We start from the raw sequence: 18479 nt of genomic DNA, 5'->3' as shown, positions 1-18479 counted from the left end.
CTTGTTCCATATCCTTCCCACAGCGATACTGAGTTGAACAGATGTTTTGTTAATTAGAAAATACTACTCTGTTTTATCGGGTATATATTTTAGTATTTCTGTGATACCTAGAAGAAGCTGTTGTCTCCAGCCTTGGTTTGAAACCTACCACCTTGATCTCCATCCTCAAAGGGGACTGATCTGATATTCCCTTTGGCAGAAGGGTAGCCTATCTAATCATATGCGTGGCTTCCTGTGGTATGAAAAAGTAATCCAGCCTGAACAGAGGCATGCGCCCCCAGTGAAAGGAGAATCCCCGCCCATGCAGATGTACTATTTGACAGACATCCATCAGGCCCAGTGCAGAGTCGAAAGTGTATACATTTGTGTTTTGATGGATCTCTGCCCTGTTAGTGCGTTTGGTCTCTACCATGTCTATCACTTCATTGAAGTCTTCCCCAAAAATCCAGATATCACTTGGATATTGTGCAACCAATGAGTGGACTTCCTCCAGTAGGTCCATAGCTAATGGTGGTGGTGGGGGATAAGAACTCCTATGGATTCGCTCTTCAGCTTTTCCATCAGCAGAACGTATCTGCCCCTTTGATCTTGTTTTACCAAATTGAGCGTGAGTGGTACCCGCTTATGTATGTATCATGGTGAGCACTCTCATGGGATTCTCCAGAGAAACCTGCATGCATGGAGTTTTTGGAATTGGTTCCATGAAAGAACTTGTACTCCTTGTCTCTTGTCGGAGAACCTGGACTGGTGCATGTTTGTTTACGTATTGCATCACCACCCCTCGCTTTATGCTATCGCACAGACCATTAACGTGACTTCATTGTCGTCCTACTATCCCCCATCTAGAGCCTTATTTATTCTGATTATGACATATATGTATAGTGGTGGTCAGTCATATTTTAGAATGCAATAATTTAGAAAGTCAAAATGTCAAAAACTTATTTTAGAAAAAAGTGTCGAAAACCAATAATGTTGAATTATTTCTGCTTTTTTTCGAAAAAAAAAATATTAATTAAAATGTATTGAGTATGAGGGGTGAGAGGGTGGTGGGGGGGCGGTCGGGGGGTGTTGGGTGAGGGGATTGGGGGGTCCCCCCCCTAGTAAATTATACTCTTCTTGTTTATTTATTTATATATCGTGCTAATTGACATTTTTTTTCGACATTTTTTTTCGACATTTTTTTTTCTAAAAATTGACTCTTATATGTATAGGTTTTCGACATTATTGTTTTCTACATTTTCTTTTTCGACATTTTTGTAAGTCGACATTTTTTTTTCTACATTATGACTATAAACCATGTATAGTGAATTCCTCATTGGAGTTAAACTGTGATAACTTCGATGAGCAGTTGTCCCAATGTACCGTATGAACCTTTTGGTTTCCTAAACACCTACAAACAATTCCCCCATCTCCATACTTCCACCCAACTTGAAGTACCTGTCACCCAAACATTTAATGACTCAACCTGTGTAGTTTACTACATATAGTGTTCACCTATAGCGCAGAGGCGACCTATTCGCCAGTTCCACAAGTCCGTCTTTAGCAGGATACATCATCTTGGCTGGTCGATTACCTGCACTGCTTGTTCATTATTTCTTTTTTTAATCTGTTCAAGCTCCAAGGAACTTGCACTCTCTCTTCGCACTGCATCTCCTCAGATTGGCCTGGTTGCAGTTCCATAGCTATTGGTGTTGTGTTAGTGGCAGGCATGGTTTGGATTTTCAGTAGCTGAGTCCTGTCAGCCTGATCAAGGTTCAATTCTACCCAGTGCCATGCATTCCGGGGGTCCAGAAAGTGCTGCATTTTTCTGTTGTGGTATATTTTGGGTTGGTCTGGTAAAAAAGGGCCTATTTGACTCGTAGTGATTGTAGCTTCCTTTTGATCGCGTCAACAGATTGATTTATCTTCTGGATGGTTTTAGCACAGTCCGGATAGAAGGCAATTTTCACTCCATCGTATGTGACCGTGCCCTTGATGCGCGCCATATGCAAAATTGCATCGCAATGGCTTAAGAGCTGGGCTATGATCGTCCATGGAGGGTCCTGTCCGGTTCCGTCAGGTGTTCAGTTGCTTGGTTGATTCTTAGGAACCATAGATTTAGACCAATCACTACCGTTATGTCGGCCTTCCTGTTTCTGACTACAGAGGGCACAGAACTAGAAGGTTTGACAAAGGGCGGAGGCATCTTAATTGCTGTACCCCCTTTTCTCTGGCACGTGAACCCCCATCTCTGAAGCTGTACTGAAGACAGAAGCTTCAGGGATGGCAAGAAGTCAGAAATACAACAACTGCCAGAGCTTTACTTTGGGGAATGGAGGGAATTAATGGTAGGAGTATTAATTACCTGAACTTCACAGTAGTTTGGCGTAAACCATCTACGGTGCCGCATAGTTGGGTGTATACCATCTACGGTGCCGCTGTCTAAACCAGTGGTTGAAGTGGGCAAGAGCGGTTGGGAGCGGTGCATTTTATTGTTCCTATAATTTTATTTTAAAAAGAAACCATTCTGGAATGGTTTCGTTTTAAAATAAAATTGAGGGACTGTACTGAACGTTCCTTTAGACAGCAGGTGTAAGTGTTTGGGGGTTTGTATTGTGTGTGGGAGGGGGCGTTGCGATGGGGTTTGTGGGAAGCGGGGCAGGCCAGCAGGGAACATAGCTCCACTACTTCTTTTCATACACTTCGACCACTGGTCTATACCTCTGTCTCCCTGCGTCTTGACATTGACTTGGGCTTCTTGGGGCTTGAATCATTGTACCATAAATAAGAATACAACAGCAGCTTGTATTCATTTCTTCCTATGCGCCACTCGTGGGTTACATCACCCAAAGATTAGCATGGTATTACAGCCTGTGCATTCATTCCGAACACATAGCTAAATACACATATCTAAATGCGGTTAATGTAACCGTTGCAGCCGCTTGCCCAGTACAGCTCATGCGCTCCTTCCTTAGCTGCCCATGGCTGTGCCATTACAATAATAACTGCAATATGGTTTCTAGCTCAGAGTCCTTGCAACACCAGGTGGTTAATGCCCACAGCCCGCGTGTCCTGACATTACAAATGCAGGGCTCTGATTCACCTTTCACCCTAGCTCCATTGTGATCCGCTCAGGGGTTCCAGGTCTCCGACAGGGGTGACTACTGCCCTTCTCCCCCAGAGGTGAAGTGGCAAGGAGATGTTCAACTGCCTTGCCCACTATCTGGGTATTCTGTCTCCGGTCCAGTCTGCGCTCTCCCCAACCCTCGTAGGGCAGTCTCGCCTGCTCGGTGAGGGCAAAGGTGGACGGAGACGGGCTCACTGTGGGTCAGTATCTTGTACAGCAGGACTGCACCTTTTTCGGCAGGCTACTCTGAGTCTTCCATCAGCACGCTAGACGCATGTATGGTACGGTATGGTATGGTATGGTAATGTTTATTTGTAAAGCGCCTATACACAAAGCAAGTGTTTCAAGATGCTCAAGGAGAGGGGGGGAAAAATGGGGGAAAAACGAGTATTCAGGGCCCTTGAATTTCTGAACAATACAGGTCTGCACAGGCAGAGTAATGCCATATGATACAATTAACAATTTAGATGACAGCAATAGGTCTGACAACGATTCTGCAGTTTTTCCAAGTGCATTGAGGCGCCACCATGCAAGGAGGGGAGACGGGGAAGAAAGGTAGATGATTGTAGAGGCATGGTACGTTCAGATCGTGCAAGTGCACAGACGGTACAGAAGGGGGGGCAAGTGCAGGGGGGAATAAAAATGCGCACAGTTAATCAGAGAACTGGGTAAGTGCTGAGAGTTACAGTATGGTCATATGAGGAGATGAGAATCTCATATTCTTTGTTTTTATAAAATTGGTGACACATTGCATAAACATTTTTTTTTCTTCTATTTTGTTTAGCACCCTATAACCAAGTCAGAGATGCAGACACCTTCTAATCATAAATGCACATTAAACCACCACCATTAAACACTTGACTTAACACACAACACCAACATTTCGAATAAAAATAGGTCTGTTAGTTATGTTTACATCAAACCCAACATGTTTCTGTCTAAAGACCCTTTGTGTCAGACATTCCTCAGAGGATTCTGTTGTCGACTTGAATTCCGTGAATGACCACTTGTATCCTGGTAAGGGTAATTCTTTTTGAAACACTATAAACAAACATGTAAAAACTCACTAAGTCACCATTGCACAAATTTCACCTATGGAATTAAACCATCCATCATTATTCAGGGTCTGCCGTCATTAATAAAACACCCCTATATGCGTACAAAAACCTGCACTAGAACAGCATTAGTACCTGCTAAGGTCACGTTCCAATGGGAAATGTAATCTCAAATCCTTCTTAGTCAGACTTTTGTAATATCTTCAAAACCCTTTTCATGGGTACCGATAAATACACTGCACAAAAACAACCAAAAGGTATAGGACACATTTCCATTTAAGTTGACACTCTAGCATACACTAATAAGCTGCACAGTAACCTATCGTCTCCGTTTCATACCTCCAGCAACGTGATATTCCATAAATCATGGGCCAGCAAAGCCTTAAAAGTCATGACTGAGCATTGCAATGTAGCTCATATTATGATTTTGCAATCTTGCTATCTCCAAGATTCTGAAAAAAACCAAGTACATAATTCTCAATGCCCAAACTATTTCCTTCAAACTGCTGTTGTTAATTGTCCATACAGTGTTGTCCCCGATTGGTAATGCAGTGCATCAGACTACCATTATTGATTATAACCCGTGAGTGCCCTCAAACTCATGCAATTAGAAATGATCTCTATAATGTTGTACAACGTTGGCAGCATCACCCACACCACCATTGGCATACTGTATTGCAAAAACAAAAAGGCTTAGCCACTGGGTTATACTTGCCTCCCGCCGAACGGCAGCATATTCTGTTCAAGTCATCTACAGAGCCATCAAACTCTTCTAATGTTCCTTACGCTACTTGTAGCTCAAAGGTTTTGCCCGCAACCTATACCTTATGAGTGTCCGTATTAGTAACCGAAAGGAGACTGCCTGGTCAACACATTCACGGCAACGAAAAAACACCCACGGTCGTCTGCAATAGTAATAAAAAGAGGCCTACTTCATACTTCAAAAGATGTACGGGGCCGCTTATCAATGTACTATAAGATGGCCAATCACATCACCATAAAACCTGTTTGTACCATAAAACGGGGTAGCTCAGGATACTTAAAAGCAAGTGCACATTACTACTCTTTTTCCTCAATGCATAGCCATACTGGTTGGAACAAGAATTATCATTAAAATAAAATGACGGATAAGTCTGGAAAAACGCTACATCAAATCCAAGCAAACCCCAGTGGAGTCCATATTGGACAGGATGTAATACCATTAATTTTAGCCACACTTATGTAGAGTCCAAAAAATTGGATTTTTAAATTTTCATTGGCATTTTTCATTGCAACAGGGCTTTATTTTTTGTGAGACCTAAACATCACTGTAATACCCATTATTTTCGCCATACAAATGTGGAGTTAAACAATCTAGATCAAATGTAAATTTTACACTTTCATTGGCATATATCATGATACGCTCGATTTTTACAGAACAGACAAAAATGCATTTTTTAAAAGGTCAAATTTGTCGATAGCCACAATATCATTTAAATGGAATGACAAGTCAGTCTGATGAAACACAGCGTCAAATACAAGCACATTTTTCTTTTTTTTCCAAACTTCTTTTCATTACTTTTTTTACAAACAGCTTCCAAATGACATCAGATATTAGAGCTGCTTTGAAGCTTCAGTTTAGTAAACAGACGAAAATAATAACCAAACCAAACATTGTCTCGAACTCTGGGCAGGGAATGACGGAAAAGAAAGGGGATGTGGGGGGGGAGAGAGGGGAGACAAGAGGGAACATTGGTTTTCACAGTAAGCCATGCCGGGAGTCTACTTCTTGCTGTTGTTTGTTGAGGGGGGGGGGCTTTACTTTGGCCTGAGCTGGTTGGCGACATTGGAGCTGAAAGTTTGTCTGCCGTTAGGCCCAGTCTTGGCCTCAGGAATTTCTGTTTCTATCTTGCCTCCTTGGGTGCTATTCGTCTAATTTCTCCATCCATCGAAGGGTTGGGTGTTGTCTTGCCACCCCTGGGAATTGCTGCATACAAGCACATTTTTCATGGCCCGCTCGATTTTTAACAAAGCTGCATTTTTACGGGACCAAACTAGGTCAATTGCTAACAATGTCCGACATTATGCCACTCGATGTCCAAATTCAGACCTACTATGTGGCTTTGTATCTTGAACATTTTTGTTCTAAAGTGATCAACTTCTGGTCAATTCCCTCTTTGCCTGTAGCATGTACACGTTTTAGAATCGCCCATTTAAAATCCTCATGAGGGTGACCTTTTTCAATAAAATGCCTCACCATGTGTGCCTGTATCACTTTTGCTTTGATTCAGCTTCTATGTTCAATCAGGTCTTACACTTATGGTGTGTGTTGCCTATATAGTGAAATCCGTATGGCCTGGTGATCATGTATACAACGTTAGTGCAGTTACAATTGCAAACATCCATAATTAACGATTTGGATGATGTCCCAATGCCAACTTCTTTGGTTTTAGATGTATATTGACACATGACACAGCAACCACAAGGATTACCCATAACCAGTGGTAATCCCCATAGCGTAGTCTGTTTAAATGTTGCCTGATTCTTTTCTTTAATATTGTTTCTGATTAGAATACTCCTTAGAATTAATTTGTCTTTTCCTATATGCTACCAACGGTGTTGGTTTTTCCTTGTTGTATACCTTCTTCCATATCTTGGTAAAATCATTTTTGATTTTGCAAGACAAATCCGAAAACGTATTAACGAATACCAATGCATTCTGTCTCTTGATTTCTTTAGATATTTGTTTCAAAAGGGCCTCACGATTGTTATTATATGCCTGTTTTGGCCGAATCTTTGACCAATATCTTGGGGTACCCTCGTTCAACAAGCTTGTCCTGAAGTGCATTCGCACTATCCACAAAGTGTTCTTTTAGACTGCTGTTGCATTTTAATCTTAAGAATTGGCCAAATGGTAAATTACATTTGATATGTTTTGCATGATGACTGGAAAAATGTAAAAGTGCGTTCCGATCTGTGCTCTTACTGTACGGTTTGACCTTTAGGGCACCTGCTTGATGAAAAATCGAAATATCAAGAAAATGAATTTCCAAATCCTTGATTTCTTGGGTAAATTTTCGGCTGAAGACCTGTCTCCTTCCCACACAATGAAAATATCAATGACCACTGTCACAGATTTTCCTTGTATGGATTCTTATCTGAGTAGATGGTAAGTTTCTCAAACATTTCGACGTACAAGTTTGCCAAATTTGGAGCCATGGCTGCCCCCATGATGGTACCCTCAACTTGTTGGTAAAAGGTACCTTGGAATTGCAAATAATTAATTGTCAGCATACATGGTGCACCACATAATGAAACTATTACTGACCGGTTGATTTTCTGTGCGACCCAACAACACTTGCTCGACTACCCCTAGGTAGCTCTTTGAGGAATAACTGTGTACAGGGACTGGATGTCCAAGCATATTAACAAATGGACACCTGGGATGAACACAATGCCCTCAATCTTGCTTATGGCATCAGTAGTGTCTCTTAGGTAACTCTTCATCTGTAGGACAAATGGGCGCAAGTAGACATCAGCGAACTTCAACAAAGGCTCCAGAATAGAATTGACCCCAGATACTAATGGTCGACCTGGAGGATCTCTGATTTTTATGTAGCTTGGGCAGAATATAAAACACTGGCACTCTACCACTTTCTTGTTAAATATTCTGCATCCTGTCTACCAACCATGTTGCTTTCAAAAGCCAAAGTCACCTTGTCATTGATCACCTTTATCATTGCCTCTGTGGGGTCTTGATTTAAAACACGATGGCTGTTTCAATCTTGCAACAATGTATTACACTATTTAACATAGTCTTGGCGATTCAATAAACGATCGCCCCACCTTTGTCAGCCTGCCGAACTACGATGTGATTGTTCCTCACCAGTTTTTGCAGAAGGTTTCTTTGTTCCTTACCAAAATTAGAAATGACCCCTCTTTCGACACTTTCTGATTTATAGACCTCTTCCTTGAACTTCTTTTCAAAAACTATGGATTCAGGGTAGAAACTATGTGAAGGAGCGTTGACGGTAGAAGGATTGCAAAGACTACTACAGTTCATTATTCCTGGGTCAGCCTGACCCTCGAAAAATTCTGAGATGTACCTTAAGCATGAATTGCTGAAACACAAACCTAAACTGAAACGATCATGTTTGGTGATCACATAATTGAGACCCTTGTTGAAAGTGGATTCCTCAGCTGGACTCAAAATGTAGATCGACAGGTTGACTTCCATTGCGTTTGGCTTTTGTTTCGTGTTCTGATGGGATCGTAGTTCCTCTGTTCTTCGTGTCCCTCGATCTTAAAAAAGATCTGCCTTGTCTAGGGCGAGTTTGGCCTCGGTAACCCCTGCCTCTTGCTCCACCTGTTTGTTGTTCATGAACATCGCTTGTGCTTGCTCCTCCACTGTTCCCATCGTCACTGGGGCTGTAGGACGTATCTCGAAAGTGAACCCGTCTCTAATTATTAACCCCCCTATAATTGTGTAAGGAAACGCCTTCTCATGACTAAAGCTCTGATCTTTCTTCCTTCTCTTTACTCTTTCCATGGTGTTGTCCTTCTTGAACTCAGTCATTTCTCTTATAAGTAGATCCAACTTATTTTTGAAGACATCTAATGCTAGATCTTTCTTTAGATCATCTTGCATCTTATTTAGGTCGATCTCAATCTGTTTAGAGACTTCTTGAGCAGTGTCAATAATCTGCACGAGCCAATCTCGTTCGCACTTATTAGCAATGTAACTCCATTTTATTATGAAGTCTTTATTATCAAGGAAAAGCCGAGGTTTGTTAGTTACCACAAGGTCTAGTGGTAACTCCTGATTTCTTTTTTTTAAATACTCCCATAATAATGGCCCTGTGAAGTTCAGTTCTTATTGCCCGTTTTTTTTTAGTTGACAGCTAGTTTCACTGGTCACTGTTGTTCACAATTTCATTCTCAACTGATGTACCCAAAGAGATCAGAGTCTAACAGCTTCTTAAAGCAGTCTTCACTGTATGCTAGCCACTTGTCTGATATTGATGCCATGTTCCCTGTTTATTGTTATTCGAACACTTCTCATGCGTAATATATATACTTATGGAAAAATCAGTGTAAGCACCTCTAAATCTTTGAAACTGCAAGACCTTACAAGCCTCTATACATGCCCATATAATACAAGTGACTACTATAAATCCCCTGAAAAAGGTCTATTGCCAAACCTTATTGTCTCCACCGTCTGTGGAAAAGACAATATACAGTATACTCATATGAGATGAGAATCTCATATTCTTTTTTTAAAATAAAAATTGTGACGCATTTGCTCTTTTCAAGTAACCAACATGTACTCCAAATCTCATATTCAATATAAAATAATAACAGTTTATTAATTAATTTGATTTATACTATAACATTTCATAAACCTTTTTTTCTTTTTTCTATTTTTGTTTAGCACCCTATAACACGCACTAGCACAACATTTCTGCTATGAAGTACCTGTTGGGTTTGATGTAAACACAACTAACAGACCTATTTTTATTCGAAATGTTGGTGGTGTGTGTAAGGGAAATGTTTCATGGTGGTTGCATTTATGGTTAGGTGTCCGTATCTCTGACCTGGTTATAGGGTGCTAAACAAAAATGGAAAAAAGGAAAAAAAAATATATTTTTTTTGGTTTTTCCTTTTGTTGGTAAACCCTACTGTCTAAGACATCCTACTCTGGTGGTGAGGGCCTGAAGACGGTAGCCTGATCTACATTGCTCCCTCTGGGGTACCTCTAAGGATTCACATTGCTGAACAGCGGAAGATTAGGGAGTCATGATCAAGATGGTGCCTCTTTCGCCGCATAGTCTCACTCCTTTCCCCTCTTCCTGGCCCTCGTTATGCCGTCTCCCTCCTTCTCATCCCTCTGTCTCTCCCTTTTTGCAACCTTTGGTTTTCTGAGTTCCTCTCCACCCACACCCCTCTCTCCTGTTACTCCCATCCAGCTCCTCTCTACTCCCTCGAATCTCTTATTCTCTCTCTCTCTCTCCCTCTGGGCTTTATCTCTCAATTCTACTTTCACACTTTCAATTTGTCAAACCTCTAGCACTCGTTCTTATCATGCACCCTCACAATCACAACTTTTCACACTTCATACTACTCTCTCACAAGCAATACCTTACCTATACTTGCATCCAACAGCTTCTCAGATTTCTTAACACTCCACTCCTCCCGCTCTCCACGTGGGCTCTTGGTTAACCACCACACTCTTGACATCACCCAAACCCATTTCACACTCTTGTGACTGCAAGCCTTTTAGACCCAATACCTCTTTCTTCTGTTTTCTCGCCCTTCTCATTACCCCATGCTTCACTTGACCGTCTGAGCCAATCACATGGAAGGCTTTTTCCCAGGGCCGGTGTCATTTAAATAATAAAAAAAAAAACTGAAGGCCATGGCCCCTCTTCATTCATGGGTGCTTGTCTCACCGGTCAGGCAAGTTGTCATTCACCAGTCGTCTTGTCTTCTATCTGTTGTGGGAGGCTACCGCTGATGCCAGTAACCAAGACGTTGATATGAACTTCAGCTTCTGTGTTGTCTCTTCCGATCTACTTGCCTTTTTTTTCTTTTTTTTGTGTGGCCATGTTCCATTATGGATGTTGCAGTACTGAAAAGGACCAAAGATTACTTGAGCCTGAAAAGAGGCTGAAGGGGAATGCGTGGTTGACGGTGTACCCCCAGGAGAAAACAATGCTGTCTCTTGGGATCCAGGGGCTTGGGCGCCCCAACATTCACCCCTCATTTGGGGGAGGATCTGCTGAGATACACACTGTTAGGCCACCTATCCCTGGGTGAGAGAGGGTCCCTGTTCTTCCTTGACGGGCTCAAGCATCTGACCTTGTCACACACAATATATCCAGGAAAGTTCAAATCAATCGTGCTGAATACTGAAAAATCCACTTTTTAAGAGAGGTTATCAAGCCAAGCTGATCCTTAAAAACAAACTATTCTAAATCGGTCTCTTCTCCTTTCCCACCTTCCCTACTTTTATGCTGTGGCCAATGCTGTTCTGTCCTTTGTCTGTACCCTAGGTATGTTAACTGTAGCTGCATTTGGGTTTCACTCTAGAAGGTGCTCATTTGGTGTTATTACTGTATTTGTGTGTGGTGTGGGGGAGGAAGGTTTGGTGTTGTAAGTCCCAATAAATACATTTAAAAACAAAGGCTGGTTCCTGGTCTTCCAGTACATGACATTCATTAGCACTCGGGGCAGGTGAAGCAACCAATTGGGTTGCTATGATCACAGGCATAATTCCCACGATCCTAGCCCGCTTTTTGAGCAACCTGACGGCTGCTTCCACTGCCCTGCCATCTCCCCTCCCCACCAACCCCTACTATATTGATTCCTTCAGCAGCAACGGTGCCCCTGCCACTTCGTGTCCCTGCTGGCCGCCATGGAAATGGTAGAGGGGCTCTGCTTGGCCATCTCGTGTAAGTATTAGCCTCCTGTTAATTCATTCAATAATAATTTAATAATAATAATTTAATAATAATTTCGCATTTATATAACGCTACAAACCCTCAGGTATCTGAGCGCTGCTTATTATTACCCACGGTGTGTGCTGCTCATTTATCGACCTCAGAAGGATGAAAGGCTGAGTTTGTCCCTGCCGGGATTCGAACCTGCGTTGGCAAGCTCTGCACGGATGTCAAAGCGAGCGCTCTACTCGCTGTGCCACTTGACCAAAAAGCATTGCTGTCAGCACCCTGGGTTACTGGATTGGCAAAACCGGTGCTAATAGCAAAAACGCCCGATCTTGCGGGCCGGATTAGGTGGTAAGGGTTGCGTGGGCCCACCGTTAAGGCCCGAGCGCAGCCAGGGCCTGTATCTTGGGCCCTGGGCCGTTAACTCCTTGTATTGGAATGATCCCTACCAGCAAAAGCAGCTTATGTATTAACAGTCAAAATCGAGACACTATCAATTCCTTCATTTTAGCTTTTGCTTAAAAAGAAAAGTACTACAACATATAGGTAATGTGGCCTGAAATACCCTACTCCTCCGAGAACAGGAGCTATAATCCGAAGTAATCGAAATAAATATGGTCCATCAAGCATTTGGTTGAGGTGATGTGCTCTAGTGGAGGACTAGGATTTGAAATTACATTTGCCCTTGCCTTACCTCAACATGCAGCGTTTCAAGCTCTGCTGCATCACCACGATGGCGTGTGGAACCTACAGAACCTACAGAATAAAAATGTTAAAGCAAAAATGTCATCTTGATGCAAGCAAAGGGATTTATGAAATTATAACTAAGAATATGGTGCAATTCAATGATGTACTGTAAATTGAATTGTAGAATCGGATGCTTTCTAGCCTCCTTGAAAACCAGTGGTATTCGTTTTTCAGGAATTTGCATAAGGTCTTGACCAAGCAGTGAATCGTATGTTTTCTTTGAGAAATGTACGTTTCTGCTTCATGTTTCCTCCCACTACGCATTTCCCGATTATATTGCACTCTGGAACTACATTGGTGTAATTCACAGAAGGAAAGCAGAGAACCTTACCCACACGTTAGAGGTGCAATAGACACATGGTAAAATATATCTAATTTACAAAAGAAAATTGAAGTGCCTCAACGTTTGTGAATAGAGCCTATTTAGTGCTAAGAACCCTGATTCACAAGTTTTCGGGGTAATGCAAGCAAACTGCGCTTCTCCTTTCTAAATATAAATGTAACCTCTTTTGCTTAAAATGCACATTTGTGAGTGTAAGTGCTGCTTTCTTTTTATGAGTCTGGCACCTATTTCTAGCTGGTTTAAATCCAAAAATGAGGAAATGTCAAAGAGGAAATGCATCTCAAATTGTGTTTAAAACTTCAGAAACTTTATTTTTTTTAAACATTTGTCTTATCTTCACTGGTTTCTTATTAGAGACTGTTAATTGTAGTGAGTATCTAAATTGTAGTTGGTAAATTGTTTTGCTTTCTCTGTAATATTTCTAAATATAATCATTCATTTCTTGTTAGGTTGAACGTATTGTAGACAAAAGGAAGAATAAAAAAGGTAAGTGGGAATACCTTATCCGGTGGAAAGGTTATGGATGCAGTGAAGACACATGGGAACCAGAGCATCATTTACTACACTGTGAAGAATTTATTGACGAGTTTAATGTGCATCACATCAATGGGGAAAAACGAGAAAAATCTGCGAAACAATGTGGTATATCAAAATACTTGCGAGAAAACCAAGTTGCAACTTTTGAAAAAATATCACACCAACCTATTGAGTCTGGGAAAATGAGAGGGACACAGCACAAAAAGAAACGTTTGAATCCAACACTCCAAAAGCAGAAAAAGGTGTATACAGCAAAGCAACCATGTGGTGCCACTAAAACTGTGAGTTATCGAACTACGCCAAGTGGCTTGCAGATAATGCCACTGAAAGTACCGCATAATGGAATTCAGAACGGGGATGCCAGGCATGTTAAAGATTGTAAACTTTTTGGAAACTCTCCTGCTCAGGGAAACATGGAATTAACTGATCACAAACACAAAAGAGATCATGATTTGTCCATTGAGTTGGAAGTAAAAAATACACCGGTTGTGAATGGAGTAGGTATGTAATGTGGTTCATCTGCTTATATTAAATTATAATGGTTCATGTCAGAAATGTTTTATAGTAAATTACTGACTCTAATGTTCATTCTTTGAGGTGCACGAAATAATGCTGGTAGGGCGCTAAATATGTTTAACCTTAAGTCCTATATAATTCAGTTACATTATTTGATTGCTTGACGTTCACCCTTTTAGAACACAGACTGACCAGAAAGAAAGGGATTATTGGTACTCAGACACACCTAATAAGGCTAAGAATATGTCTAGAGGTGACTATTAACAGGGATCCAAATCGCCTCCAGGGCTGGCTGGTATGAATGTAGTCATGTACAAGTGGTTTTCCTCCTTCTGAAGGTGTTCTGTTTCAAACCGTGGATAATTTTAAATACCTCTGCAGTTGAACAGTGACTAAGCAAAGAGAAACTGACTAATCCGAGTCTAATATTGTGAATCTGGAAGAGTGCAATTATGTGGTACAACATATTTTAAAGGATCACATGGCCCACTAATCTAGGATGATTCAATGAGCTTCCAGAAAGCAATATACACCTGCTCAGGTTATTATAGTAAAGAGTAAATAAATATTTTGTAAATTAGGCTCTACTAATTTGAACATGATAGCTATGCTTGTGATTAATGTTGGCACTTTGCATGCATTAAGGCATTGTTGGCAATTGTCTGATTTATTATACCTCATGTTTGGCCCCCGGGCATAGCATGTGTACTGTCTAGAGTTGTCATGATTTTAAATCTTTCATGGTTTCTTCTTAAATATTTCTATACGCTCACACCCTTTCACTAGTTACCAACCGTATTGCATCATCTTGGAACAAAATGTTATTTCTGATGTTTGTTAATCTGCTTCTCCAGCATGGGGTCTGGCATGGATTCACATGCTCATGAATATTCCCCCTCAGTAAAGAAACAATCAGTATCAGTTTCGTTTCTGATCTGTCTTTCTTAGTAGTAACCAATCACTGATCTCTGGGTCATACTGCCCCCAGACAATGACTGCCCTCTCTCTAAGCCCCGCCTCTGGCAGCCATCCTCAGATTTTTACCGCACGCTCAAGTGTTGGGAGTCCTCGTGCTTTAGCTCTTGAGTTTTTGCTGCGTTTTCGCGCTTTTTTCAGGAGATTTTCTCATTTTTTCGGTTTAATCGAGCCTCAAGCTTCACCGTTTCTACTTCCGATAACGGGGACCTGTTTCGGAATTCTTCTACGCCCCTCAAGGGTGACGTTTTCATCGAGTTTACGCTTCTTGGAGGATTCCGTAAGATCTGCGGCCTACCTCAATGGACATGGCCCAGGACAAGGGAAGCTCGACGCCCGGATCCAAGCTGTTTAGGTGCTGCCATGGATGCGGATTACAAAACGTTTTCAAGGGGGACGAGCATTCGCGACGTCTCTACTGCCTTCATGAGGACAAGACGCACGTGGAGAAGGACTGTGCGTTCTGCAAGAACCTTTCGGAACGGACCAAACAAGATCGTCGTTCCCGCCTCGTCGCCTGGCTGGAGAAGGGCACAGCAGGTGAGAAGGCGAAGAAAAAGTCTGAGCGGGCTTCTAAGTCCTGTGAGGGCACCCTGGCGACGGGAGCCCAACAGAAGGACAAGCACCGCGAGTCCGCGGGCATCGGGAGCGCCGAAAGGTCGGGCTCTTCGGCTGCCAGGCAGGGCGCGACTTCCCCGGCACGTTCAACCACGAACCAGCACTCTGGTTCGGGGAAGAGGAAGTCCGAGAACCCGGGTAAGCTGCTGGAGCGGCCCCAGTCGATCTCGAAGGGGGAGCGAGGCGCTGACCCTCCCCCAAGGCGAAGGCCCAGGTGGTGAGGGCTTTGATCCAGCCGGCAAAGGCCTCTAGCGAAGTGGTCGCTGTGACCCTGGCGAAGCTGGCTGAGACTACGCTAGTGGAAACGGCCTCTGGGCCCAGAGTATCCCTGCCACCGCGGAGGGAATCCTCTTTCCAGCCCATCGTTAAGACCCCCGTGAAGTCCCCGGCGGAAAAAGAGGGGGGGCGGTGGCCATTACAGACTTGGAATCAGCCTCTGAGGAGGAGCTGGTGGAAACGGAGAAGGGCCTCAACGAGAGGTTCATAGGCCTCAACGAGAGGTTCGAGAAGGTTCGATCCCAGGGGACGGTCCCCGCTGACGTGATCGAAGAGGGCCCAGTGGAGCGGCCATCCCGTCCTTCGCAGCCATTACCCGAGCCCCAGGATAGCTCAGCGGCCATTTTGTTGGCGATCCAATCCTTATGTTTCGAGATAAGGACGAGATTACTTCGTGCCGGCGAGGCCTGTGGACCCCTCATCCCCCTCGCTGGACCCTAAAGAGGATACGGCGACGGATACAGCGACGGGGACGGACGACGACGACGGCGGCAATGACACAGCGGACATCCCGTCATCACCCCCCCCCCCCTCGGGCTTCTCCAGCCGACGAAATTGGCTCCTTTCACGCCATGATAACCAGGGCATCCAAGCTCTTCCAGCTCTGCCCTAAAGAACAAAAAAAGGAAGGGTTTCTTTACCAACGACGAGAGGCCAAGAGGAAGACGGTCCTCGCGGTGCCTTTGCTCGACGACATCTGGGACGAGGGGCTTGCTGTCCTCAAGAACCCTTCCACGACCCCCGCCAAGAGGGACAGGTACAAGAAGAAGTACCGAGTCCCCGATGCCGCCCCCTTGTGCCGCAGGGCCCAGCCACACCAGGCTCTGTCGTCTCGGCAGCGGCTAAGAAGAAAGCAGTGGGTGCGGCAGCTTCAGCTTCAACTTCCACTTCCCCGCCGGACAGCGAGGGCAAGAAGTTGGACTCCATGGGACGACGAGTCATCTCGTTGGCGGCGACGACGATTACGGCGGCCAATGCCTTAGCCGTGGCCCGCTATGACAATGAGCTCTGGTTCAAGTAAGCTCCCCTGCTAGACTTCCTACCTGACGACAAGAGGGCGGAGGCCCTACAAATTCTGCAGAAAGGCGAGGTGGTGTCGGATCACGCAATAACGGTGGCAACGGACGTTGCTGATACCGGATTTTGCCAACTGGGCAACGCAGTTTGCCTCTGACGACGAGGATGGCTCAAGGCGACAGACTTTCGCCAGGACGTCCAGACCAGAGTGTTGGATATGCCGTTCGACGGCAACAACCTTTTTGGTAAGGCGGTGGACAAGTCTCTCCAGGTCATCAAGACCGACTCGGAGACGGCCCGGGCCCTAGGGGTACTTCAACAACGACGGCCCTTTCGGAGCTCTGGAGGCAGACAGGAAGGGTGCCTCCAAAGGATCCAGCGGTGGCTCCTCCACATACCTCCAGGCGGCCCGCTCCTCTTCCCAGGAGGCCTACAGAGGTCGCGGCAAGCAAGGGGGATCCTGCCGTCGTCGCCAAGGAGGCCAAGGCAGCAAGGCCGCCTCCAAGCAAGACTGACCCGGCCGTGTCATCAGGCCCCCACCGAAGCACCCCGGTGGGAGGCTGGCTGACGAAGTTCGTCAGCGTGTGGGAGTCCATCTCCACCGACTGTTGGGTGCTGGACACCCTGGCCAACGGGCACTCGCTGGAATTCCAAAAGAAGTGCCTTTGCATTCCTCCCGTGGCCAGGAAGGAGAATCGCGTCCCTCAACTGCTGTTGGAGGTAAGGGCGATGCTCAAGAAAGGTGCCATCGAGCTCGTCCCCAGGAGGCTGCGGGGCTCCGGAGTGTACTCAAGGTACTTCCTCGTCAGAAAGAAGACAGGCGGTTGGCGCCCCATCCTGGACCTGCATCGGTTAAACCAATGCATCAAGGCGCAGTGCAGAAATTCCGGATGGTCACCCTCCAGCACGTGCTGGGACAGCTGGAGGAGGGCGACTATTCCGATCGTTCCCGCCGGTGAAGGCTCCTGCCCCGGCGTGGGAGCTTAATGTGGTGCTGACCAGGCTCATGGGGGGGCCCCATTCGAGCCTATGCATTCAGCGCCTTTGAAGTTCCTGTCATGGAAGACCGCGTTCCTCGAGGCCCTATCTTGCAAGCCTCCATACTTGACTTTTCATGACACGAGGGTGGTGCTGAGGACGCACCCCTCCTTCATGCCCAAGGTGCCATCAGACTTCCACCTCAACGAGCCCTTGGTGTTACCAATTTTCTTCCCGTCGCCTTCGACGCCGGCCGAGAGGACTTTGCACTCGCTGGATGTAGCTAGAGCGCTGAAGTTCTACGTGGACCGCACAAAGAGTTTTCGGAAGACGTCACAACTGTTTGTGAACTTTGGGTCTGTGAATCAAGAGAAGGCTCTCTCGAAGACTTCCATTTTCCTTGCATCATGCACTGTCACCGGTTGGCAAACCGACCGCTGCCCGGCTGTCCGAGAGCCCATTCGACCAGAGCGATCGCTACTACTACATCTGCAGGGCTGCTAAGTGGAGGTCTCTGCACACCTTCACAAGATTCTACTGCGTCGATCGGGACTCCAGGGAGGAGTCCAGGGTCGGCCAAGTAGTGCTGCGCAACCTGTTTGCCTAAGGTGAGCCTGGTGAGGAGGTAAGAATTGCTTAATGTTGAGTTTTGGATGTAATGCTTAATGTTGAGCCTTTGCCACCTACCGTGGTTGTGCATGTGTATACTGCTATGTATTCTTTCATTCATGAGCATGTGAATCCATGCCAGACCCCATGCTGGAGAAGGAACAAGTTACTTACCTGTAATTGTTGTTCTCCAGCATGGGTCTGGCATGGATTCACATGCGAACCCTCCCACCTACCCCTCTGCGGCTCTTCACTTGGTCATACTGCCACTTTGCGTG

At 44.7% G+C, this 18479-nt stretch overlaps 1 protein-coding gene across 2 annotated transcripts in view; it reads left to right on the top strand.

Moving 5' to 3' along the window:
- CDYL2 (chromodomain Y like 2) overlaps positions 1 to 18479 on the top strand; it is a 990342-nt gene that overhangs the window by 49839 nt on the left and 922024 nt on the right. For both annotated transcript variants that reach the window (XM_069652860.1, XM_069652864.1), the window contains exon 2: positions 13125 to 13713. In XM_069652860.1, coding sequence (XP_069508961.1) covers positions 13125 to 13713 — 589 coding nt within the window. The remainder of the gene's footprint in view (positions 1 to 13124; positions 13714 to 18479) is intronic.

This window comes from Ambystoma mexicanum, chromosome 1p, assembly GCF_040938575.1.
Source record: "Ambystoma mexicanum isolate Mex_15411 chromosome 1p, UKY_AmexF1_1, whole genome shotgun sequence".
Taxonomy (NCBI): Eukaryota; Metazoa; Chordata; class Amphibia; order Caudata; family Ambystomatidae; genus Ambystoma; species Ambystoma mexicanum.
Note: the sequence above shows the minus strand (reverse complement) of the source record. Positions and strands in the feature narration are given on the sequence as shown.